The sequence below is a fragment of the Tasmannia lanceolata genome, unplaced genomic scaffold (genome assembly GCF_043159265.1).
Source record: "Tasmannia lanceolata isolate RefF3 unplaced genomic scaffold, GAP_Taslan_0.1 ptg000020l, whole genome shotgun sequence".
Classification (NCBI taxonomy): domain Eukaryota; kingdom Viridiplantae; phylum Streptophyta; class Magnoliopsida; order Canellales; family Winteraceae; genus Tasmannia; species Tasmannia lanceolata.
This window is the reverse complement of record NW_027518697.1, coordinates 9,429,140-9,455,940: the sequence shown is the minus strand read 5'-3', so window position 1 is coordinate 9,455,940 and position 26,801 is coordinate 9,429,140. Positions and strand designations below refer to the sequence as shown.

The following is a 26,801-nucleotide window of genomic DNA, read 5'->3' as shown; positions in this document are numbered from 1 at the left end:
TGAGTGAGGGAACAATAGCACTCGACTTTCTAAGGTCGGAGAAGAATCTGGCAGATCCTCTGACAAAGCCACAAATAAACAAGGTGGTTTATGAGACATCGCAAGGAATGGGGTTAAAGCTCGTGGCATGAACCATTAGTGATGGACACCCAACCAATGTGAAAGGAGATCCCTGGAATTTGGTTCAATAGGTACTAACAAGTCACCGGATGGTTTGTTAACACTATCACCCCCTACTCCTAGATGCAAAATGATGAAAGATAGTGTTCACTGCAAATGAGAGAGGATGAGTTATAGACTCTTAATCAGATCATAACCTGTATTGGGTGGTATGTTACTTGCAGTGCATACTTGATGACTGACCTAAGTGAATGTGGAGGTAAGGCCGCTTCCTATGAGAATTTAACGAGAAATTCTCTAGAACATTCATGAGAACCAAGAGGGGAACAAGGCCAAAATGTTCCAAAACTGTGAATGAATCACCAAGGAATCGAATGTAGAGTGTGGATAACAGGTTAGTCAGTTACACCTACGAGGAAAGGTTGAAGGAGTCTAACTCTACCCGTACTCGGTAACGTAATCTGTTTATCCTAAATATCGGTTGAAGTCCAAAAGACACCGGTATGAATCCACTCTATTTTCTAATGTGCTCAGATACTTCAGTTTTCAATTTTCAACTGTATTTTGAATCTTGTGGGGGATTGTTAGAATTTTTGAACAAAAAATAATAATAAAAGATTTGAAAAGTCAAAGATGCTTTTTCTTTTTGTTTAAAAAATTTGGAGGGAAGATTCAAATTATGTTTCCCTCTCTTGTTTTAAAGCAAAAGACTTTTGCATGTGTGGGGACTTGAACCCAAGATCTTGGTGAGTGTGCTTGTGGTGAGTTTTCAAAACCAAAGGCAAATTAATAGTCCCACATCGCTTTGGAAGAAAATTCTTCTCATCCATATAAGATGGAGAGTTTGAGAAAGGCTTGAGCCTTCAAGGGGCTTTAGAATTTGTTGGGTCTTGGGCTTTTAGAAGAGCACAAGCCCATATGTAAATCACACACACACGCGCGCGCCTCGCCTCGCCACGTCGGGCCGTGGCTGTGGTCCGGGTTTGGGTTTGGGTATTAAATAAAAAGGTTATTTTTATTGCCCAAAAACAGTTTTTCTTTTTACCCCATGTTTTTATAAAGATACACCCCTTAATTGTAAAACCGTTTCAAATCTCAACAGTCACAAATATGACTGTTGGAGAGAAACGTTTTTGTCTTTTAATGGTGATTAATTATCCTCCAAGAGTCATATTCTCATCTATAAAAAGAAGAGAACAGCACCATTGGAGAATATAGTTTTTACAGAAAACATCAAAGTTTCTGCTTGTCTTCTTTCTTTCCTCCGTTCTGATCTGAGCACAGTTCTACGATGATTCTGGGTGGACCAGTCAGCGAGTGCACGTGGACTGGAGCCAACTTTGGCTGTTTTATCTTGGAGCATCGGTTCGCGGATCCCGGTTTGCACCGTTAGGGGGCGGATACGATTCTTAAAGAGAGTGACCAGTGGCACGACTCAGCCTTCTTCTTCTCGATCTGTTTTACAGAAACGTTTTCTACAAAAGCTAAGTACTGATTTATTTACATTTCTAATTTCTGGATTCAATCAAGCCATATATCAGACCCTACTGGACAACATCTAATTTGTCAAACATAAATCTTTATACTTCTTCATGTTCATCTGAGATGTTTTAGGGGGCCTAGACATAAGGTTTTATCTTCTCATTGGGTGTGATTTATTGGCAAAAAATGAAAGGGTTTACAGTGGTTGACCTACTCTTGCTTTCCTTTGGCTTCCATTTGGGTGTATGTGATTGGGAAGTAAAAGGAAAGGAATATAGATTCCCATTTTATTACTTTCCTTTTCCTCTTGAATAGCCATGTATCTAGTATGCCCTTATGGCCTTATTCTTAAAGTGGGTGAGACTTCTGTCCCCACACACTTATATATCATCATCCTTTGCCAATCTATCTGCTAACATGTTGCCTGGGCTCCAGCCAATGGATCTCTCTCTATTTGGGTTGATAGTCTATACAACATTATTCTTCTTATTTCGTGGAGTTCTCTAAAATAAATAAACGAGAAAGTCAAATGAGAGAAATTCACAAGGTTTAACTAATACTAATTAGTGTTACGAAAGAGAAAGTCAAATGAAGTGGTTACTGATGTTGGCACTCCATGTTTTGATAATTGCACAAACTGGGCTCGTCTTTTCTTTATTAATTCGATTCTAAGATCTTTTAGGAACTGTAATAGCCTTTGAAAGCTGTTTAAATAATAAAAGACAAGAAGAGTTTGTGCAATCGTTAAAACATGGTAGTGCCAACATCAGTGGCTTTTTTTATATGCTCGATGTGAGTTTTTATATAGTGTAAGCTCATACAGTCTAGTACTTTAAAGTACTGTATGGCCCATACCATAAGATGATCCAAACTGTCCATTTGATGAGCCTCAGCCTAAATACGTTGTGCCCAAAAGATCATTTCCTTATAATGACCCTACCACTCGAATTTGTAGAGGAACTATATATTATAGAAACCTCCATAGATCAGAAGGACGGGATCATCCTATATAACTGATTTTTGGTGCCCAACCTATTTACGGCCCATCAAATGGATGGTTTGGATCCATCCTATGGTGTGAGCCGTACAATACCTTTTCAAAAAAAATACGGGACTACACAGCCCCGCGGTTCGCATATAAAACCTCGGGTTGCTAGCAAAATGGGAATATCGTGCTGAAGAAAAGCAAGTGATCGTGAGTGGGTACTTAACCCGTCTTGATTTTCGAGAAGGGATCCCGTTTTAGAAGTGTTTAAAGTCAAATGGTTGTGCTGAACTGCTGATTTCATTTCCCTTTCTCTGTTCATATTGCATAAGAAGGGAAATGATATCAGCACAAAAATATTTTAATAATGGCATAAACTCAGATTTTCTTTTCATTTTTAATTGGACCGAGCGTAATAAAAGACGATATGAGTTAGTGGAATTATCAAAATATGATTGTGCTAATACCAGAAATTGTACGATGAATTGAGCGTAAGTTCACTGTTTTTGAGGCTGGGCTGATGACTACGTGTTCTTACGCCCACTCGTCATATAATTTCTCATATGAACATACATGGAAATGATTTTTTCGCCCCCCGTAGGATTATGCGCCCCCTCACCCCCAACCCTTGTAACGTGAGGATCTTTTCCTATAAAGGAGAGAGTGGGAGGGAGAGGGAGAGACAAAAGTGAGAAAAGAAGAGAAGCAGGAGTTGGTAACGATGCCTCAAGCGGACGTTAGATCGGCTCTGCAATTTGCAGCAACCATGTGTTACCTAAACCCAATTCATTTGACCCCAAGAAAAAGGGAACGAACAATCAGGACATCATGGTCCTCCTGGTCTCCGGCACGTGTGAGGCCATTGAGAGCCTTCTCATCCTCATACGAGGCAGTCGAGAAGAAGCCTCCGATCTGCACTGCCGACGAGCTCCACTATGTCCCCGTCCATGGCACCGACTGGCGCCTCGCTCTTTGGCGCTACACCCCTTCCCCCAATGTATCTTCTGTTTGTTTGTTTTTTTTGTTGAGATTATTTTGTTTTTTAGTTATGTTTTTTTTTTTGAATTTGTAGACGCCTTTGAGGAATCACCCTCTGATTCTTTTGTCTGGGGTTGGGACGAACGCGATTGGTTTCGATCTTTCTCCTGGGGTGAGTTTCTTTTTCTTCATTATATCAATTTTCTTGTAATTTTGAACTTTTTTCTTTGATTTGCTTCTTATGATATTTCTAAATTTTCGCTGCTTTGATTTTTGTCAGTATGCCCCTGTATTGTTTCCTAAATCTGAAAATGAAAAGTAGTCTAATGTGCAATCCTATTCTTGTTCTTTTGTAAAAGGAATGAGGGTTTTCTGCTAAAAGAAGCTGTATGTTTACTTTAAAAATATCCTTTCATGAATCAAGTGTTGTATTCCTTGGCTTTGTTGTTTTGCCTTGAGGAGTTGAAGCGGATCTAGATAAAGCGAAAGCTATAATTGATTGATTTATTCTTATTAATATCCATAAGGTGTGGAGTTCTCATGGATTGACGGGTTTTCTATGGAAGATTTATTGGGAATTTCAGCACTAATATGGCTCCAATCACCAATTGCATGAAAAAAGGGATAAAAGGGTGAATTCTCATAGTCCAATGCAGCAACCAAAGCTTTTGAAGAGATAAATAAAAGAACGCTGGAAACTCCAGTCTTACAATTCTTAGACTTCCCTATGGTCTTTGAAGTTGCAATGCATCTAATGTGAGTATTGGAGTTCTTAGCCAGGTGGTCACCCAGTTGCCTATTATAGTGAGAAGCTCAATGAAGCATAACAGTGGGGTATTCAATCTATGACAAGGAATTCTATGCTGTAGTGCAGCCATGCAGGCACTTCGTCTTTTGGTGCGATGATGTTTTTATCTACTTCATAAGGAGATTTTGCTCTATTCGGATCACAAGGAACTTACAAATTTGCACTCAAAAAAGAAGCTGAGCCTTAAAGGCCTAAACATGTGAAATAGAGTGGATACCTACAATACTATACTTTTATTCTCAAACAGAGTTGGTGTAGAGAACCAAGCAGTCGATGCACTGAGTTGTAAAGTATATATTCTTCTCTCTTTGATAATGTGTTTCATTAGATTTGAGCAGCTGCAGCGTGACTACGACAGTGACCCTAAAGCCCTGAACATGCGAAATAGAGTGCACACGTGCAAGACTACACTTTTGTTCTCAAACACAGAGTTGGTGTAGAGAACTAAGCAGTCGATGCATTGAGTTGTAAAGTATATATTCTTCTCTCTTTGTTAGATTTGAGCAGCAAGATGATTATCCCACTTTTTCTGTACTTGATGGGCATCCTTTTAAGAATACTTGTCTATGTTTACCCAACAATTCAAGTAGAGATCAATAGTGCTAGACTTGTCAGTTGGCCAAAGGAAGCATAATACGAGCTTGTATGCACCTCTATTAGTTCCACATGAACCTTGGCATGACTAGGCGTTTAGTTTGTGCTAGGCTTGCTTGAGACTCTTAAGGAGTCGTGATTTCATACGTGTGGTAGTAGACTGTTTCGCTAAGATGGTTCGCATTCTACCCTACAGCAATAACTCAGATGTGGTCCATATAGCCGGGATTTTATTCAAGGCATTGTGCATTTTCATTGTTTTCTAAAGATGCTAGTTTCTGACTGTTACATGAAGTTTATGAATTACTTTTGGAAGACGTTATGGAAGGCGTTGAAAACCAAATTAGAGTAATCTAGTTCATTCCATCCTCAAACTGATAACAGACTGAAATGGTGAACCGTAGCTTGGGGGATTTGCTGCGTTGCTTGGTTGGCGCTCATATTACTAGTTTTGATAATTGTTACGCATGAATGAATTTGCGTATAACAGTTCTGTCAATTATTCCCTTGGCAGGTGTCGATTTGAGACAGTTAGTGAAAGTAACTAGTTGATTTAATTCCCCTCCTAAAGCTAGACCTAGTGCCGAAGTGGAGGGCTTTGCTGAGCATATGAGAGTTGCTTAATGAAGTTAGAAAGATGATAGCCCTAAGCAATGCATCTTATGAGGCTAGAGCATACTTACACCACAGGTATGCTGAGTTTCAATGAGGGGATATGGTGATGTTTTACATTAGGTCGGAACAAATTTCTTAAGGATGTTTTCAATAAAGCATACTTTTGAACTGCTGGTCCTTGCAAGATTCTAAAGAAGATTAGTGCTAATACTTATGTCTTGGAGTTGCCTAGTGACATGGGTATTAATCATGTTTTCACTTTGGAGGACTTACTTCCTTATTGGATGGATGCGACTATAGTGAATGGTGAGCAAGTTCATCTACCACCGGTTCTTAAGCTTAAAAAAGACAGAATATGTTCTTGGTGATCAGATTTTGTCTACTAGAAGAGGTGGTTTATCAAAAGTATCTTGTTCAATGGAGAGGGCAACCATTATCCAATCGTACTTGGATTACTGTCAAAGAACTCCAATGTATTAATCCTGATCTCCATGACCACCGCTATCATTCCATTTACTTGATAGGGTGAAGTCTTTTCAAGCTGTGGAGAAATAATAAGGATCAGATTAAAACGTACAAATAAAATTAGAAGAAAGGGCAGAATAGTAATCTCAAACATTTGTTCGCAATTTCAATAATGAGATGGGGACCACTTGGTCGTTGGGTCATGATGACTGTTACTTTTATTTCCTAGTTACATTTTTTTGAGTCCTTTAGTTCAGAAGTTGCTTGATGATAAGTCTTTTAGATCTCTTAGGTTAGGGTTTTTTTTTGTTGAACTGTTTTAAGCTGATTAAACATTTATACCTAGAAGTCATGGAGAAGTTTATATATATGTAAGTACTAGGGCCTTGATAATCCGACTTTATGAATGAAAAATTATTTCTCTGAAAGTATTTGCAAATCATGCGTGTGAAGCCTTCGTATCCAAGGTGTGATGCCTCTATCCTTGATGCAATGCCTAGGGTTTTGCTATTGGGATGCTCATGGTTTTAAATTTCTGTTTCGGCTAAAATTTCGGACTTATCCAAAACCGAAATTTCACCTGAAATCCCGAAATTTCGGGCGAAATTTGGTATTACGCACGAAATCCCAGATTTTTTGGGATGAAGTTTCGATCGAAATTCCTGAGATTTCGATCGAAATTCTTTAAGGGAATAAAAAAATAATATTCTATTATAAATTTCTACGAAATTCCCGAAATTTTTGAAATTTCGGGAATTACGTTTCGGTTTCGTTCCCCACCGAAATCCGAAATTTCAGTCCGAAATTTAAAACCATGAGGATGGTAGCATACTTATCTTCTATTGTAATCTGGTTGCAGCTGCTTTTATCTGCTAGTTCTATTTAGTTGTGAGTGTTTCTAACCGTAGATCGTATTCGATCTCTCCATTATTCTTCTACACACTTCGAATCATTTGATCTTCTCATCCTCCTGTCTTTCATTCATCTTGTTCATTAGATATTCATCTCCAAACCTTACCACCAGCTTAGAACTGACCTGTCATCTGCCCTATTGCATTCTAATCCTATAAGTAGCCTTGTTTCATCCTGTTTGCACACTAGACATATTACATTTGTTATAACTATATCTGAGCCTTTTCTTACATATTATAGTGCATCAATGTTTTTATCATAAACCTTGTCATAGGAATACCTGAGATTTTCATTTGTAGTTCTTTGCCCTTTGCTTATGCATCATAATAACACATTACCAATGATCTGCTAAGCAACGTTATAAAAGCTTGGATGTGGTGCGATTCCATGCTCTGTTCTGAAATGTATCAAAAAATCAAGTATACTAAAAATTGTTAAGATGTTACTAATTTGTCACTAATCTACTATAAATTACACACTAAAATTATTAAATTGTTACTAATTTGTCACTAATCTACCATAAATTACATAATAGATACATCAATCTGTTTACATGTCCATGGATCTATGATATAATCATAGATCTAGCTCAAAGCTTTCAATCTATGTGCATATTTATCTAGAAAACATACCATAATTTTCATCCTAAAATGAGTTGATGAAGAGCCTAACTTGTCAATTCACGTACCAATTTGTTCTCTATATAGTTTTTTTTTTCCATTTGATTTTCAGCACTAAATTCCATTGAATCCATGATGTAGGTTTGAAGAAAAATAGATCGGAAGTATTTTCCTCCCTATTGATTTTTTCACTAAGATACTGCATGATGGCTTTGTGATGCTTCAAGCAAAACATTGATGTTTTGGCTGAAATTCCAAGACAATCTGAAACAACTGTGCAATAACTCTGAAATAACTGTGCAACAACTCTGAAATAACTGTGCAAAACTCATTCAATTGTGGTGCATATGTGTTTTATATTGGTATAAGCCACAACCAAGTCATTTCCAACTAAACATCTTGATCTTGGCCTAGTTTTTAATTCATGTACGGAAAAGATAAAAATTATCATGCAAGTTTTGTGTGTTTGTAAGTTGAAAATTTAAGCTTAGAGCCTTAGACTTTTGCAATCCTGATACATTGTTTGTACTGATTCCAACATACGTTTAAACCTTCGGTTCTTGTACAATGATAGTGTCTCAAATAATTTTTACTTGTCACTCGCTTATGGCACTTTAGTCTTATGCATCTTAGCAGACTTGTTTATGAAAAAGTATTACCAGAGTTGGTTGCTCATTATTTTCAGTTTGTGTGGACTATCAACAGGTTAGACACATACTCGTCCTTTTGAATGTATAAATATTTGCACATGTTCATTTTTTATCTGGGATGTTTGGAGTTTAGTTTAAGTGACTTCTGCACTATTCGATAAGCTGGTGTCTTTATTACCACGATTTAAACATTCAAATAGATTTTCATCAACCCTGGGCTCCACATCATACATTATTCGATTTCAATGATTGCTGCCATGACTGCCATCCATTTCTTGTAATATTTAATGACCCGATAGTCTTTGCTTCACCATTAAAAAAAAAAGATATTGTTTTTGCTTCAACTTTGTCTTTTAATCCTCAAGTCCATGATATGAGACAATTTTCACAACCACAGAAGTGTGTGAAAATATATGCAAATTGAATATCTATTCTGTTTGTATTTCAGTTTTTTTTCTTGTTAGCCTTTTGCAGTTTATAACAAACACTCTTCTATTTTACTAAAACATGTGAACTTTTTGCAGTCTTCATTTGCACGTTACATGTCTAGCCAAGGATTTGATACGTGGATTGTTGAATTTCGGGGTGCTGGGTTGAGCACACGAGCTGGAGACTCCAATGCAATTGGGCACTCTGCCAATGATTTTCTTGCATCTGAGCTGGCAAATTCTATGGATATGGATGTCAATACTGATGTTTTTTCTGCAGAACAACTGTCAATTATGATAAACGGCGCTCTGCCAGAGTCTGAAACTGTTCAAGATGCAGGGTTGATCACCCAAAGAGTGGGGTCCAATGCGGTTGGGTCTGAGCTGACAAAGTCCATTGATAAGGATCTGGGTAATGGTGTTTCTTCCGAGCAACAATCAGTTATGAGAACTGGTGTTTTGCCCGAGTCAGAAATCTCTACTGTCAAAGGAAACAAGAGGGAGACAGTGACAGTAAGTGATGACTCAAAACTAGTGACAAATTTGACAGAAACTTTATTGCGTTTAACCGAAAGGCTATCGGGCTTTCTCAATGAAGGTCAATCGAGGGTTATGTCCGCAAGATTTGTTGATCAAATATCGAAACTTTTAGAAGATGCTCAATTATCTGAACGATTTAGTGAGATCAGGGGAAAACTTTCACGTGTACTAGAAGGAAAGCCAAGCTCTTCAATTGCCAGCCAAGTCAGAGATTTGAGTCAAAGGATTGTAAATATTATTGAAGAAGGTCAACGCTCTGTGTCGCCACAGTTATTCGACCTGCAAGAGCGTTTATCTACAACTATAGAGGATTTCCAGAAACAACTTGACCTTATTGTGAAGTATGATTGGGACTTTGATAACTACCTGGAAGAGGATGTTCCTGCTGCGGTGAGGTGACATTTCCTTATGCTAAAAGATCCATTTAAGTTTCTATTCATTCTCTCTCTATCTCTCTCTCTCTCCAATTTGTTTTTCCCATTTTTTTATTACTTTTCGTTAGTTACATTCATGGTTTTAAATTTCGGATTTTGGTTGAGACCAAAACCGAAATTCTGAAATTTTGAGAAATTGATTTTTTAAAATAATTATTCCAAAATTTTGGCTGAAATTTGGTAAATAGTTAAATAATAATTTTTTCATTACTGGATTTTGGCTGAAAGTTTGGGATTGCCAAAATTTAAACTGAAACCGAAATTTAAAACCATGGTTACACTATTTGGCTGTACCTGTAAATGATCAAATCCTTTGATCTTCAACAAATTCTAATGACATCAACTGTGCTAATCGTAGATGGAATATGTAAGGGCTCAATGCAAGCCAAAGGATGGCAAGGTGCTTGCAATTGGTCACTCCATGGGGGGAATTTTGTTATATTCTATGCTATCACGTCATGGTAAGATGCAACATGTTTTTCCATGAATGAGGGTTCTCTTTATCGATTATGAATCTCTTTTACAGGGTTATCTTTATCAATAATGATTCTTTTTTATATTTTTGATGCAGAGATTTTTGAAGTCTGTATTATTTTATATTTTTCTGCATTTTATGGGAACCTTGATAGTAGCTTCGTATAGTTCTTATGTTTGGTCTCATCAGTTTCTATTTAACATGTTGCTGTTGGTTGCCACTATTATTCTTCATTCTCCTTTTTGTTTCATGTACTTTGATTCCATTTGGCTTTAGAGATAGAAATGGATGCTTGGCCATATAATTTTCTATTTATTATGTTTGTTGGTTTTAGTATTATAAAATTTGGGAAAAGCCTTTATCCATTCCCATAACTTATATGCCCCAGAAACTAAGCATATAAGGAAGAGCACATCATACTCCACAAAACAACACGAACAACTAGTAGAAAATTAAGTTATATGTAGTCTTGATAGATTCATTGTTGTAATAGTAGCAGCTAGTGATGTGGCTGAAAATGTTTTGAGATTTTAATGGTTAAAATGGATTGTCCCAAAGTCGAAGTTTTCTTATTTTCTGAAAGATTGCTCTACCTATGTTAGATATGGGCTACTTAAATTTTCCCATTTAAAATTTTGGCTATTGAGTTTTCAGGGCGGAAGTCCCCGCTCTCCAACTCCTGATTTAATGTTCCTAGAGCACATTTGGGTGTTTCCGTCTTTTATTGAACCCTATATTTGCCTGTTTTGATCATAAAATGTTTTTTCCATCTCATATATCCTCTGATTGTACTCATTGTCAAATTACAAGATTGTTTTCTTGACTTTCCTTTATCTGTGATAATTTGTGTAATTATATTCAATTTGATATTATTGGTATGCCCACTGTCAAATAGCACCTTAAATTTTAAAAGCTATTAGCAAGGTCAGGGTTGCTCAAAAAAAGAAGACGAGAGAATTAAATTGTATATATGTTCTTTTCTAGGCCTAAGTTAGAGTTATGGAGAACTACTTTGGAATCCAAAGGTTTTAGACTGAGTAGGACTAAGACAGAGTATACGGAGTGCAACTTTAGTAATGTAAGGAGACGGGGGAGGATGTAGTAAATATGACTGGACAGGAGGTACCTAAGAGGGATATCTTTCGCTATCTTGGTTCAATCCTACATAAGGAAGGAGAGATTGAAGAGGATGTTAACCACAGAATAAGAGCAGGTTGGTTGAAGTGGGAAGCATGCTTAAGGAGTTTTGTGCGACCGTAAAATACCTACCAAGTTGAAGGGAAAGTTTTATAAGACAGCTGTGAGGCCAGCCATGCTGTACGGCTCAGAATGTTGAGCCACCAAGAAGTAGCATGTGCATAAGATGAGTGTAGCGGAGATGCGAATGCTTAGATGAATGTGCGGCCACACAAGGTTAGATAGAATTAGAAATGAAGACATCCATAAAAAGGTGGGGGTGGCACCAATTGAAGAGAAGATGAGAGAGCACTGCTTAAGATGGTTTGGGCATATCCAACATAGGTCTTTGGATGCTCTAGTGAGAAGAAGTGACTCGTTCCAAGTTGATGGAGGAAAAAGATTAAAAGATTCAGGGGCAGACTGAAAACAACTTGGGTAGAAACAGTGAGGAAAGACTTGATGGCTAGGAACATAACAGAGCTAATGACCTTGGATAGGAGAGAATGGAAGAAAATGATCATTGTAGACGAACCCAACTAGCGTCAGGATTAGATTTAGTAAATTTGAGCTGGGTAGATTCTTTCACCTTCATGAAATTTTTCTAAAGGATTCATTAGCCAACCCCAACTAGTTTGGGACAAAGGCTTAGTTGAGTGGAGTTGAGTTGAGTTGGGACAAAGGCTTAGTTGAGTTGAGTTGTTCTTTTCTAGGCATTATTATGTAAACTTGCATTACATGGCCCTCATGGATGTGCAGTTTTATGGTTCACACTTGTTTTGACAGATCTTAAGATTAAATTGAGCTTACTTTTAAAAGAAAAAGTGTAACCATTCCAGTCTCATTGCAGTCTTCATTATCATGCACTCATAAGTTTTTTTTTCTTTTTTATTTTTTCTTCAAGGTTATGAAGGAAGAAACCCTGGATTGGCAGCAGTTGTTACACTAGCATCATCTCTTGACTACACTTCTTCAAAATCATCCCTTAAATTGTTACTGCCCCTTGTAAGTGAAATAGACATCCATTTCCTGGCGTAGTTCTTTAATTTTTTTTCTTTCATTTGCCACGATTTTTGTTAAGTAGCTAATACAAGTTAACCTTATCATACAGGCTGATCCAGCACAGGCTCTCAATGTCCCCGTTGTTCCGCTCGGGGCATTAATGGCAGCTTGTTATCCTCTTTCATGTCGTCCTCCTTATGTTTTGTCTTGGCTTAATCCTATTGTATCCGCTCAGGACATGATGCATCCTGAGTTGTTTGCAAAGCTTGTTTTGAACAATTTCTGTAAGTGCATACTTGTACCCATTGACTTTTTTGGCATATTTTTTTGCTTCAATAACTGTGCCAGCTCAGATGTTTTACTTATGGATCTAGATGCACTGCAGAGATGAAATGAAAAATGTGTTATCACAGGAAATTTCAGACGTGGTTATGGTTTTTAATTGATTTAAGATCCACAAACACTAAGAAGCAATGGCAGAGCCTCGTGCACTGGGCCGCCGCTTTTTAAACACTAAGCTGCATTAAAGTTTTTTCCATTATCAACACTACAGAAGAAATGTTTTTAGTTGATACCAGTCTTCTTCTTTGTTAAGAATCTCTTTTTCCAGGCTATGGATGAAGTCGGGCCTTGGTTCAGCTTATTCTCATTTCTGGTAGGGGGTCCCCATAGAAAGTTACTTCTACCTCTCATGAAGCACTTTAATTCTGTAGAATCTCTATGTGATAATCATTTTATTGTGTGTGATGAATGGGATTCTTGCATGAGGAATATTATTCCGGGAGAGGCTTAAGTTAGATCATCGAAGAGTTATTGTTCATAATTGTTTGTTGATAATCAGTTGTCTTGCTCTCATTCACCTTTACTGTATGCTATCATTTGTGATTTCTGTTGGACAAACAGTGAACAAAAACACGTAAATCTTTTTGGGAAACAGCATATATAGAACATCATTTGTTCATGGATGTAAAATTGGATTCCCGGAGGATCTCAATCACACGAGACTGCTGCATCTTGACAGGGGTAAGAATTTCCCTCAGCAGTTTAACAAAGTCACATTTGATATAACTTTGGCACAGACTGTATTAGTGGGAATTGTCATGGAGGAAGTATCTTCTAGCATTTTTTTATTTTTTATTTTATTGTTTACTTTTTATTTTTATATTCTGGTCACTCCAGATGGTTTGGGGATGATCATATGTGTAGTTCTATTATTTTTCTTGTCTATACTGCATTTTTTTTTACCAGGACTTACTGTAACTGAATCTGAATGCATTTATATCTATTTTAGTCTTCTCTCAATACTTTGGAGTTGCACACTTTTATACTGGTTGTGTGATCATAATTAAAATGATTTGAATTCCCACAGTAGTTCTCTCTTTCCTGAACATAGTATACACTATCCCCCTTGTCTGTGCTTTATTTCATTTTCCATAGCCTCTAAGTGAAATTAGTACACCAGATAGTCTAAAATAACGTTTACTGGATATTAATATGGTTGTACTTTCAAATTCGCAGGTACAATCCCTACTAAGCTTCTCTTGCAACTTACCACAGCATTCCGAGATGGAGGTTTACGTGACAGACGTGGCTCATTTTGTTACAAGCATCATCTCCACAAAATTAATGTCCCTGTCTTAGCACTTGCAGGGGATCAGGATCTGATATGCCCACCTGAGGCTGTATATGGTAAGCTCCTCAACTAAACTAGAAACATGATTTGCATCCAATTCACTTACACCTTGGATGATTGAATGGGCAGAAACTGTCAAAATAATTCCACAACATCTGGTCACATACAAAATCTTCGGACAACCAAATGGTCTACATTATGGTCACTACGATTTAGTTGGAGGACATCTGGTATGTTCTTTCAGATGTGATAATAAGTCGTAATTATATCAATATTAAACCATTTCTGCATCTGTAGCATATACTAAATGTGTTTTTTTCTTTTGTCATTTGTTTTCTTTCCATGTAAAATTTTTATTGTAAAACTTTCTCCATGGAAACATTTTAGTGGAATTTTGTCTACAGCAAATTACCACGCATATTTTGATAAGGTGAGGCCCTTCATTTTACAACCATGCACAGCATGGGTGGGGCCCACCATTTTACACCTCATGTTTTGATATGGTAGGGCCCACCATATGTACCCAACGCATGCACATGGTGGGTTCCACCATTTTACACCATGAGTGTGCCCACCATCTCTACCTAAATCCATGCATCAGGTGGTGCCCACCATTTTACACCTCATGTTTTGATGGGTGGGCCCATTATTTTATACAGGCATATAGGCCAAGAATGCTAGTATGTTGTATATAAAAGTAAGACTGAAGGCATATGATTGGTTGTTTTCTTACTTTTGCAGGCAGTTGATGAAGTTTATCCGTGTATAATCGAGTTCCTTAGTCGTCATGATGTGTAATAGAGCTCTGTCAATAAAGTTGTATTGATTTGGCTTTAAACAAAGTGCCCATGATAAAGAGGTGATGTTCATTCTTTTTTCAGTTGGATCATCATGGTGTGAAACACAGCTCTGTGAACGAGGCTGCCTTTGGGTTTTAACAAAGTGCCTCAAAAAACAGATAGTGCTGTTCATAGTCTTTTATTTTTCAGTTGGAGATACAAAGGAGAAAAGAAGGTTTAGAGTTGTAAGTCGAACTTTGTCCTCTTTGTTTAATGCATTAATGTACTATAATTAATAAGGTTGTGACTATCAGGACTGAACACACTGATTCAGGTTCTTATAAATGTAATGTATAAGCTATCTGAGTCCTGACCTTTCTGTAAATCGAGTTTTTATTGGTTAATGAAATCATTTCTTTGTTTATTTAACAAGATGTGTTATTCCGCATCCTATACAACGCGAGGAATGATATTATTATGATAAACTGAAGGGTGCTCCTGCAAAACCCTAGCCGCAAAGGTGTCCCATTGATTGGATCCGCATCATTCAACTGCCTTTACTATGGCATTGAACGGAGAAATCATTTCGTCGGTGAACCCTTTACTCGCCCCCACTTGAACATATTTTATCTTCTTTTCTTTTCCTTTCCTTTTTGCCACGTCAATTCGTTGAGTTTCCGACTTATGAACACAACCAAATTGAGCCCAAGTGAAGCCACCGGTTAAAAACTCGGGCTCAGAGGAGTTTTATATGGACTCAAGGCAAACATGGATTTCATTTAGGACTTAGCCAAGGCAAAACCGAGTCTACTCAGTGCTAGTCATTAATTTACTTGGAATTTTTTTTAACAGTGAGTTCGATAGTATCGTACTGTATCTGGCCTGTGGGTCTTGTCAGCCATAGCAAAGTCCACCCCATTACATCTAATCAAATTCTTATGGGACGATCCTAGCCCTTTAGATCATGGCTGATGAAAAGGATATCTCCAAGCCTGATCATCTAAGTAGTCAATTCTCCTTTACTTGGCCATGACAAAGAGGAATCTAAGCACGTTAAAAAGTCGTAACACCGAAAAGAGCAACATGATAAAAAGGTTAGAAAAGTAGTGGAGAAGAAAACGAAAAGGAGACACAACATGTGAAGAATAAACTGATACTAAAACTACTAAAAAGGAGAAAGGAAGGAATAATGAAAGATGGATAGGAAGCCCTCTTCTTCATCCCCACCCGGTTTGGATGGGCAGTGCTGCAACAATGTGGTCGGGTGCATATGTAGTGTTTGTGTGCTATGTATCTGCTGCCCACTAGCCATCCTTTGGCGTTGCATCAAACTTCCCTGCAAGATGGGGTGTTGGGCCGCGCGACACCTCACTGCCTGCGCCCGATGCAGATCTCGTAACGGAATTGTCGATGCATCTACGTCGTTCTCTGACATTGATTTTGGCGATGTTCCGACTAGAGGACTCGGTGGCCCAACGAGATCTTTTGATCGGAAACCAGCAAAGAGACAGGTGACTCATAGTTTTGAGAAGGAATCATGATGGTGTTGGTGTTGTTTTCGAGCCATTTTTGAACGGTGAAGCAATGGCACGAGCTATGGTCATGGTGAAGAATCTAGTTTTAGTGATTATAACATGTTGTAACCATTGTTTAGAAACTCGAATCGATCGAATAGAAAGTGGGTTGAGTTGAGTCAACTCGAATGAGGGATTGCTGACTCGATAAAAACTCGAGGACATTTTCTTATTAATATATAATATTTCAGAATACAGAGTTGTGTTTCTTACATTTAAGACATAATTATTGTTGCAGGCAGTTGTGATTTGGTTCATTTTTTTTTTTTAATAATAAATAGAATGTTGATGATTTGAACTTTTGGTTTCTTTCACTTTTTCTAGGCAGGCTCATTATCAAGTCAACTTGTTTTACTAGAGTCTAATCAACTCAGACAAGTTTTAATAGTGATCTCGTAAAGGCAGCGGAAGTATTTTACAAGGCCTAAAATATAGGCTACATGTCAAATTTGAGGTTGACATTTCATAACTATACTTAGCTTCCATAAGCTACCACTAACTTAGTAACGAATGTACAATCAATATAAGCCAAAGGATTCAACCTTGGCAATCTTTTAAGTCATGTTTTGATGATTCCAAACATAAGTTGATTATGTATGTAATTTAGTAGTACAAATGATCTTGTGTTTAACTTGAAGATTTCTTTAGAAGGTCAAAGTCAAGGAGCATGGATCAAGGCATTAAAGCAAGCTGAAAACCAATCAAGCCAAATAGGGAAGATGGACATCTATAAAGAATAAGACTTGAACACTTGAAGAGGAATTACTTTGAAGATACAAAGTCTATGGAGGCACTAAAAAAATACTGAAATAAGTTAAATATAGAAGGGAAATCAAGTGGACCAAAAGCCCATGGCCAAAACGAAGGATAAATTGGAAAAATCCAAAACTGGCAGGGCTTCGGTCGATTAAAGGCCAATCGGGCATAAAATTAAAAATCGAGTACCTTGTGTTAGGACGACCAAAGCTTGGTCGGTCGGCTGAAGGTCGGTTCGATCGACCGAATGACAATTTTCAGATTTTTATATAGCCGTAATGACTAGTTCTTAGGTCGACCGAAGGTCAACTGAACTAGCCGTTTGGGCATGATAACAGCTAGTTTTGGCCTCCACTCCCTATATGAAGGGGTTTTACACCCTTAATCACTTGAACAACACTCTTAAGCCCCCCTTGAACACATTTTTGAGTGAGATTAACCCTTATGCCTCTAGTTGGATATAGTTTGAGGGATTTTAATAGGTTTTTCACTTGTAAACCTTGCGAGTGATTTGTACCGAGCTTATTGTTATATTTGTCTTTGAGAATGCCATTTTTCATCTTTGTACTACCGTAGAGGGCACCTTGTCAACCCTTGAAGTGAGCTTGGTGTAAAGCTTGGACGAGTCTACAAGGCACAGTTTCAACCTCGGGATAGAGCTTTGGGGATAAAAGCTTGTAAACTGTTTGGACTTCAACCTCGGGATAGAGCTTTGGGGATAAAAGCTTGTAAACTGTTTGGACTTCAACTGGAAGAAGTCTGGGTTAGTGGAAACCACGGAGGGGATTTTTGCCGAACCACCATAAAAATTATCGGTGCACTTCCCTTACTTTCTCTTCTATCCTTTTGTAACTCGAATTTTTATTCTTCCAAGTGCTTGGTTTTTTATTTGTTCTTTGCTTTAATTAACTATTTTTAAAGAAAAACAAAAGTTTTTGAAAACCCAATTCACCCCTGGCCCGCTTGGGTTGCCGCCTGGGCTAACAATTGGTATCAGAGCTAAATGCTCTTCATAAAGGATTTTCTAAAAATCTAAAAAGAGACGCAGATGGAATATGAGGAAGTCACTCAACATCTAGACCACCTTCTTTTGATGGATCTGATTATGATTCTTGGATGATCTATATGAAGACTCATCTTATGTCACTAGATATTGAGCATTGGCAAGTCATTAAAAAAGGAATCATCTTGCATTCAAAATCCCAAAAAATGGGATGAAAATGAAAAAAAATATTTTTCTTTAAACTCTAAGGTAATGATTGCCGTATGTTGCTCTTTGTCCCGTAACTTTTTTTAAAAAAAATATCTTCTTGGAAATATGTAAAGGAAATTTGAATTTTAGCTAAAAATATTTACAATAAAAATGTTTATCTTATGGCATTGGATATTAAAAATGATGCTTCTAGTGAACAAAATGAGATTTCTTATGATGAATTATTAGTTGTTTCACATAAATTATGATGAAAAACAAAAATATTAAAAAAACAATTTCCAATTTGACAAAAAAGGTTGAAAATTTGAAAAATGAATTTGATTTAATTCCAAAAATAAAATTTTGATTCAAGTAAATGTGGTATTGAAAAACAAAAAATTAGAATTGATTCAAAAATTTAATTCATTGGAAGGATAAAAAGAAAAACTAGCCATAGTTTCATTTTATTCATTGGAAGAAGAAAAAGAAAAACTAGCCATAGTTTCATTATTGCCACCGGCTTTGGGATTGTGATAACTCGAACCACTTTAAGCGATGTAATAATGAAGTGTACATTCTCTTGCCATCGTTTGAAGTTCTTTTTGTCAAAACATTTAAGTTTGACAAAGTTTTGGGTCATTTGACGGATTGAGTATGATACCACTGAAGCAACAAATTATCATCTTAAGATTGTTGGGGGGAAATGGTGGTGAAAAATCTGTTGGAGATGTAGAAGATTGCTTAAAGGCATGTTACAATTCATCGCTTGTGCAACGGGGACCCGCGAGTTCGCGCCCAAGATACAGTAAAGCCAGGTTTGCCTATTGATGATTGTTGGCTCTTTGCACAAGCAGAAACAATCATATGGTACGCGATGGGTCGCGATCTGATGATCCAGATTGCACCCGCTCAGATCTGATCGTTACCATATCGATCCGACACGCCTCATCGCTCCCTACCGAGGACATCTGGCTGACCGACTGAGAGCCGCGTCTGCGCTCGCGACGTGGAGAGCGTGCCCTTCAGCCCGCACTGTGTGCTGACAATGCATGTCCTACAGTCCACCCTTTGCAAAATCTCACTTCACAAACAAAGCACGTAGGAAAGGAGAAAGGGAGTATATTCACCCCTCTCCACCTCTTTGAGTTTCCAATGTGGGACTAAAAACCCATTCTTCCCACACCTCCTCATTGTCCTTTTTCAAAAAATTCCCCTTTTTCAACACAAAAGCCTTTATTATTTAAAAACCATTTTCCAAGATATTTTATTATGAAAATATCCAACAAAATAAGGACATCTATATTTGTTGAGAAAAGGGTTGTTGCGCTCGAGTGGAGCTAGGTTTAGCTGCGCTCGAGCACAGAAACATGAGGGTGAGGCTATTGGGGGGTGATCCTAACCATTCATTTGATAGGCTCCATCATGGATGGGGGCCTACCAAAAATCAACTCCATTGGATCACCAATGGTGTCCCATTGGTGATCCAATGGAGTTGATTTTTGGTAGGCCCCCGTATGAATGGTTAGGATCACCCCCCAATGGCCCCATGCCCTTGTTTCTGTGCTCGCAGCTACTCTATCCTCATATTTGTTTCCTGCAACAGCAACATTATCCTTTATTCTTGTCATCATTATTCTTTAGACTGCCTATGCTTGCAAGATATAGTTATGGATTTCTCGGGTTCAACTTGTTCATCTACATTTGCAATCTTCTGTTTCGATAATGACACTCCTCTATTATTCCATCGGCTTTACAGCAGATTTCTCATCCTCCTTTTTACTTTTTTACTTTTTAATTGGGAAATGATATCTATTCGGCCCTTTTTTTATTCTATGAGCCACCACTTTCTAGTTATAAATATAATTACACTACAGGGCTGGTCCCGGGAAGAAAAAGGGGTCAATATATCACTGTCCTTTTTAATTTTATTATTTGGTGGGACAATTGGAGTACGTGCCACACTCGCTTGTGAAAAGACTGGAAGACTAGATAGAGATTAAAAATGATACGATAAATTTACACCCCCTTAGGATAATTCGCAAGGGCGCGAATTATCCTACAGGAGGTGCGAATTTATCGTTCAATAAACAAAAGAGTAAAAAATGAAGAAAAACAAATACCACGCGTTTCTTCTCCTTTTTGGCCACTTTATTCTGACAAACGGCTACTTTTTCCTGGTCACGTGTCAATTTATCGTCAATTTCTCAGATGCATGTCCCCAAATCTGTCGGTTATTGATATAATGATATTTGCACAGCAATGTTCTGATAATTGCAATAACTCAGCTTGTCTTTTATTATTTAAACAACTGTCAGAGGTTATTACAGTTCCCAAAATGGTCTTGGAAGCAAATTAAAACAGAAAAGACAAGCTAAGTTTGTGTATTTATTAAAACATGGTAGTGCCATTATCAATAGCCCAAATCCATTGTCATGGATGTTATTAGGGTCCACCCCAGGCTGGAATATGATTAAATGGACGTTGGAGATGCCTACAAAGTGTGGCCCACTTCCTGTCAGCATCTTTATCGTTCGATCTGCTTTATTTTCTCCCATGTCGAAATATTCGTCCTGAGGGAAAAATAGGCTACTGATATTGGCACTACCATGCTTTAATAATTGTACTAAATCATCTTGTCTTTTTTATTTTAAACAGCTGTCAGTCAGAGGTGATACAGTTCCCAAAAACCTCTCAGAAAGCCCATTGAAGTAGAAAAGGCAAAGATTATTTTGTGCAATTATTAAAACCTTGTAGTGCCAATATCACCAGCCAAACAATACTCCTTCATAATCCGTCCATCTTCGGTGTACCTTCATCATAAAAAAAAACTTTCCTTTCCTCACTCTCACTCTATGTCTTTGCTCTGCTCCAAAGGGTTTTATGCATAATACAGAAAAATTTCTAGAAAAAGGTGAGCCTAACGCTCTTTAAACATCTCATCTTGTTCTGGGTTTTGTGATTTTTCCTTCTTATTGAAGTTTTGCTCCAACGGCCATTTACCCCACTAGACTTCAGGGATGGTTTTAGCTCTTTTTTGGGTGTTTTTTCTTCTCTACAACCCATATGCTTTTGTGTGTTGTTTGAATGAAGAAGGTTCTGCTCTTCTATCATTCAAACAATCAATTAAACATGACCCAGAAGGATCTCTGAGCAACTGGAACTCTTCTGATGAAAACCCATGTTCATGGAATGGAATTACATGCAGTAATTTACAAGTAGTTTCTATAAGCATACCCAAAAAAAGACTTGTGGGTTTTCTCCCTTCATCTATTGGTTCCCTTTCTTTCCTTAGACATATCAACCTAAGGAACAATAAGCTCTATGGAAGCTTACCACTTGGGCTTTTTGATGCTCAGTATCTTCTAAGTTTAGTCCTTTTGGGGAATTCCTTCTATGGGTCTGTTCCTACTGAGATTGGGAAACTCAGTTTCCTCCAAAACTTAGATTTATCACAAAATTCATTCATTGGTTCAATACCCATTTCTCTACTTCAATGTAATAGACTAAGAACCCTTGATCTTAGTCACAACAACTTCACAAATTCCCTGCCTGATGGATTTGGTACTAGTTTGATTGCACTGGAAAAACTCGATCTTTCATACAATCGATTGAATGGCTCTCTTCCTAGCAATTTTGGTAACCTTTCAAGCCTTAAAGGAACAGTTGATCTGTCACATAATCTCTTCTCCGGTCCAATCCCGTCGAGCCTTGGAAACCTTCCAGAGATGGTATATATTGATCTTACATTCAACAATTTTAGCGGCCCAATACCTCAAAATGGGGCTTTAATGAATAGAGGACCAACAGCATTTATTGGGAATCCATTGCTATGTGGTTCTCCATTGAAGAACCCTTGTGCTAATTCAAGTGATTCATCCTCATTTCCTTACATGCCAAAAAGCTACTCACCCCCACCATTGGATACAAATAACACAGAGAGGACTAATAAGCATAGAAGCTTAAGTAGAAGCGCAGTGATTGCGATTGTGGTTAGTGACATTGTTGGAATATGTCTCATTGGGGTGGTGGTCTCTTATTGTTATTTGAGGAGGGTTTCTTATAAGGATAAAAATGAGGGGGAGAATTTTGAGAAGGGGCAAAGGGGGAGGAAGGAGTGTTTGTGTTTTAGGAAAGATGAGTCAGAAACTTTATCTGAAAACATTGAACAGTTTGAACTAGTGCCGTTGGATACGCAGGTTAAATTTGATTTGGATGAGCTTCTAAAAGCATCTGCTTTTGTATTGGGTAAGAGTGGGATTGGAATTGTGTATAAAGTTGTGCTTGAAGATGGGCTCATTTTGGCCGTGAGAAGATTGGGTGAAGGGGGTTTACAGAGGTATAAAGAGTTTCAGACTGAGGTGGAGGCAATTGGAAAGGTCAGGCATCCGAATATCGTTACTCTTAGAGCGTATTATTGGTCTCCTGAAGAGAAGCTGCTAATCTATGATTACATACCCAATGGTAACTTGGCTGCTGCAATTCATGGTAAAGTATCCAACCTCTAATTTGTTCGTTATAAGCGATGATCGGAATCACATGATGTATGCTTTTGCCCTGTTGGTTTTCGATTTTGAGAACCGATTGGGAGCACAAAACTGATTATTGGACTCAAATTTATGTTTAATAATCAGTTTTGTACTCACAATAGGTCCTCAAAACAGAGCTACTTTCTTTTAATATAGAGATGTATTTATTGATTTAGAGCCACGAGTCATAATATCTTAGTCTAGATGAAAGCTATTTTATTTTAATCTAGAGACATATTCATTGATTTAGAGCCTAAAGTAATAATATCTTAGGCCATTTTCGTTTAAGATTATGACGACCTTTGCCAGTGCTAAACTGATTATTGGACTCCAAATTACATTAAGGCCCCTGTTTGTTTAAGATAATGTCAACCGATTGTGAGTGCCAAACCGATTATTGGACTAAAAAATATGTTTAAATTTGAGTCCATTAATCGGTTTAGCACGCACAATCGGTTTTCATAATCTTAAACGAACAGGGCCTAAATTTGAGTCCAACAATCAGTTTGGCACTCACAATCGGTTGTCATAATCTTAAAAGAATAGGGCCTTAGGCTAGATCTTATTTTATTTCAATTATTGAATCTCCTGCTAGAAATTTGAAACTAAAGCTTTATGGGTAGATACTGTGATTTTCTTAGGACCATATTCAATCCAAGTTAGTTTGTTCTCATCATTCAAATTTTTGCACTTGTGGGTCTGATTTCAGGGAATGCTGGAATGTCATCTTTTTCACCGCTTCCATGGAATGTTCGACTAAAAATCATGAAAGGAATGGCAAAAGGCTTGGCTTATTTGCATGAATTCAGCCCAAAAAAGTATATCCATGGGGATCTAAAACCTAGTAATGTACTCGTAGGACTAGACATGGAGCCATACATATCTGATTTCGGACTTGGACGTCTTGCTAACATAGCAGGAGGATCACCAGCATTGCAGTCCAATCGGATGCCTTCCGAAAAACTACAGAAACAAGCTTCAGAAGTCACAGTTGATCTGCCCATGAATCCGGGATCTTGTTATCAAGCTCCTGAAGCCCTGAAACTTTTAAAACCATCACAAAAATGGGATGTCTACTCATATGGGGTGATTTTACTAGAAATGATCACTGGAAGATCACCAATGGTTCTATTGGATACTTTAGAAATGGATTTGGTTAGATGGGTTCAGTTTTGTATCGAGGAAAAAAAGCCGCTTTCAGATGTTTTAGACCCTTCTTTATCTCAGGAACCAGAGGGGGAAGAGGAAATGGTTGCTGTGCTTAAAATTGCTTTGGCTTGTGTTCAGGCCAATGCCGAAAGACGACCTTCAATGAGACATGTTTCAGATGCTTTCAACAGGTTAACTGCTGTTGGCTGAAAAACACCCACCCAAATCCTAAACCTTGACATGATGGATTAAGTGACTACCTCTCTCGACTACTCAAGTGTCAATTTTCGCAGAGAAATCCCTTAATGCCAATCATTTTTGAGTTTCATCTTAACGCCAACAATCCAACCATTTAAGCCAGTAGAAGGGCATCCTCCATAACTGCATTTGAAATCACACGGGACGATATGGTACGAAAGCATACTTGAATTTTTCTTACAATTGACACAATTGAGAGAGAAGAGGTAGATTTCTCTTGCAGTGCTATTTCATTTCTTTGCAATGTATGGTTGGTTCCCCATGCTCATTAGGTTGTTGTTTTTTAGCTTAGCTTATTTGGTAGTGCAACTTTTTTCATGCTTGACTGTGGCAAATGTGTAGACATATTAGGTATGAACTGTAAGCCATTTTTCTATTCATATCTCTTGAGCTTATGTTGTGGGAATTCTGATTGCCAATCTAGTCAAATGAACTGATTTGTCTGTTACTTGTTTGTTTGATTGCTTGGAGTTGTTTTTATTTTATTTTATTTTTGGGAGTATATTTGTTTGTTGGAATTCAACTGTATTTTTTTAAGAGGGTTTCTTTTGAGCTTGTGATTTTGGATATGAGGAAGACGACAAGGGTCAAACTGTGTAAAATTAACTTGTTCACAAGCCTATCTTTGTCTGCTATATCTTGCTGACCACTATAATTTTCCTATCATCTCAATGTGATCATGTGCTGTAGCTCCACTTTATCCAGGATCTTAACTGTCAAACACTTTTTTTACGGGGATGGTACGAAAATTAGTCCTTATTTGCAATTTTTTATTTGAATGGCAGCAGATAAATTTATTAAGAAAGATAACTAGGGGGCAAAGCTCCGGAGACCGAGATGGTCAAAATGCAATTCAAATCCAAGATAAATCTGTAACATTAGATACTAAGGCTGAAGAAAATAAAAAAGCTCCCAATGGAGCATATCTACCCCAAATTAGGAAAGTTGATTAGCTTTTCTAATTGACAACATTGCTTGATATAATTGCATTTTACTATAATGCTACCCTACCACCCTTCCATCTCCAGTCTAAGAAATCCTCGTGAAAATCAGCCTTCCAACTCACCCTACCAGTGACGCGATTAAAAAATATTTAACATTAAGCTCTTTCTTTATCATCATGGCACCAAGGTCGTCGAATAAATCTACCAAAGGCATCTCATTGCACCATGGATCACTTTAAAAAAGAACTACATCTCGCTCTGTGTTCTGATTCGAATTGTTTAAAAAAAAAATAAGAAACTTTAACTACATGATATCCCTCCACACCGTTATCCTTTGGTCCTTATTTGCGAATAGAATTATTTTAATTTAATTATATCTATAGGTGAGGCATTAAGGGCTGTTTGGAAGTCAGACCATATCATTTTTAACTATACTATAACTATATCATTAATAGAACACCATTAAAACAATTATTCGTAAATAATCATACTTAAATTCAAAACCATATGCAGATAAAGAGTTTATGCAAATAAGTTTCTGATGTATCCAAAGAGGCACTTCAGTTTCAAGCTTCTTTCAGAGCCCAATGCTGTCTGCTGCTATACAGTTTCAAATATCAGCTAATTAAGTAATTGAAATACTACTTATAATCAGTGAATTGTTCTGCTCTGAGACACCCATACTAAAAATCTGCCTCGGGTTAATCATATCACCATAAATCTAAGATTGGATGGTGATGGGTAGCGGGGTAGTAGACTCTACCTGGTTTGACATTTTTTTTTTTTTTTGAGAAGGTAACGAATTTTATTCCATAAATTGACAATTACAGGGGACAAGACGTCCCCGAATGGAGTTTATAAAGACCCCGCACCCCATTGCAATTGAAATACAAAAGTATGGGTTACTTGGTTCGACATTTTTACACGGTCGGATCAAGTGAGGCCCATATCCTATTGTCAACCCATCAAGGTTAGATGGTGATGACAGCTTGGGTTTGACCTAGATTTCGACCGTGATGTTTACCACCAGATCCCTCCCCTTAATTAAAAGACTGTTTTGGCCTAATTGGCTTGCTTGCTTTGTGACCAGAGTAATTGTTTAGAGAGTTGTAGTGAAATCTCCTATAATGGGAAAAGTAGAAATTTACACCTAGGGAAACTGGTCGAGATAGATGACAAGACCTTTTTTTCCACTTTCTTACTGGAAGGTGGGTGACCTTCTCTTCTGACCTTCACCTCTTGTCCGTCCCAGAAATAGTCCATTCATTTCTACAAGCATTGGGATCCAAAGCTAAGCCGTCCCCACCTCTCTCCTAATTGAGGATGGGTAGCCTCACCCCATATGCACCCAACCCTCCTGTTTTTTACTCTTCCTTCGGTTTGGCTCCACAAACGCGCCATCTAGGAGCTCTACACATATTCAAAAGGCCCTACTTCAATTAAAGCACAAGACCACGCAATTCCTACATGTGAGTTTTGCTGAATCAGCTTTTGTGGTGTCCTTGATAAAGATCTCTTTGGATTCTTGTCATATTCTGTGAATTTGCCCGTTTTGATTCCATATCAAAGTAATTTTCTCCCAGAATTTGTCTACCTCGAGGGCAGAAGCAACTTGTCTTTTCTTGTTAACTCTATATCAATGTATATTTTCTGTTTACAAGTCACCCAAACTGTAGGTGCTGCCTTGGGGACAGGCTTGGTTTTGT

At 37.7% G+C, this 26,801-nt stretch overlaps 2 protein-coding genes across 2 annotated transcripts; both read left to right on the top strand.

Moving 5' to 3' along the window:
- Positions 1 to 3,151: 3,151 nt before the first annotated feature.
- Positions 3,152 to 15,128, top strand: LOC143853997 (alpha/beta hydrolase family protein). The gene is made up of 9 exons (XM_077363695.1): positions 3,152 to 3,584; positions 3,660 to 3,737; positions 8,754 to 9,587; positions 9,990 to 10,092; positions 12,187 to 12,287; positions 12,394 to 12,568; positions 13,803 to 13,973; positions 14,047 to 14,147; positions 14,659 to 15,128. Exons 1-9 carry the CDS (start codon positions 3,309 to 3,311, stop codon positions 14,713 to 14,715), a joined length of 1,896 nt encoding a protein of 631 aa, XP_077219810.1. The 5' UTR covers positions 3,152 to 3,308; the 3' UTR covers positions 14,716 to 15,128.
- Positions 15,129 to 21,020: 5,892 nt separating this feature from the next.
- LOC143853996 (receptor protein kinase-like protein ZAR1) lies at positions 21,021 to 24,599 on the top strand. The gene is made up of 2 exons (XM_077363694.1): positions 21,021 to 22,703; positions 23,454 to 24,599. Exons 1-2 carry the CDS (start codon positions 21,236 to 21,238, stop codon positions 24,101 to 24,103), a joined length of 2,118 nt encoding a protein of 705 aa, XP_077219809.1. The 5' UTR covers positions 21,021 to 21,235; the 3' UTR covers positions 24,104 to 24,599.
- The last annotated feature ends 2,202 nt before the right edge of the window (positions 24,600 to 26,801 follow it).

Excerpts from the sequence above, each read along its gene's own strand:
- LOC143853997 (XM_077363695.1), top strand. The coding sequence starts at position 3,309 with ATGCCTCAAGCGGACGTTAGATCGGCTCTGCAATTTGCAGCAACCATG. Across the intron at positions 3,585-3,659 it reads GCTACACCCCTTCCCCCAAT|ACGCCTTTGAGGAATCACCC; the intron begins GTATCTTCTGTT and ends TTGAATTTGTAG. Across the intron at positions 3,738-8,753 it reads GTTTCGATCTTTCTCCTGGG|TCTTCATTTGCACGTTACAT; the intron begins GTGAGTTTCTTT and ends AACTTTTTGCAG.
- LOC143853996 (XM_077363694.1), top strand. The coding sequence starts at position 21,236 with ATGGTTTTAGCTCTTTTTTGGGTGTTTTTTCTTCTCTACAACCCATAT. Across the intron at positions 22,704-23,453 it reads CTTGGCTGCTGCAATTCATG|GGAATGCTGGAATGTCATCT; the intron begins GTAAAGTATCCA and ends GTCTGATTTCAG.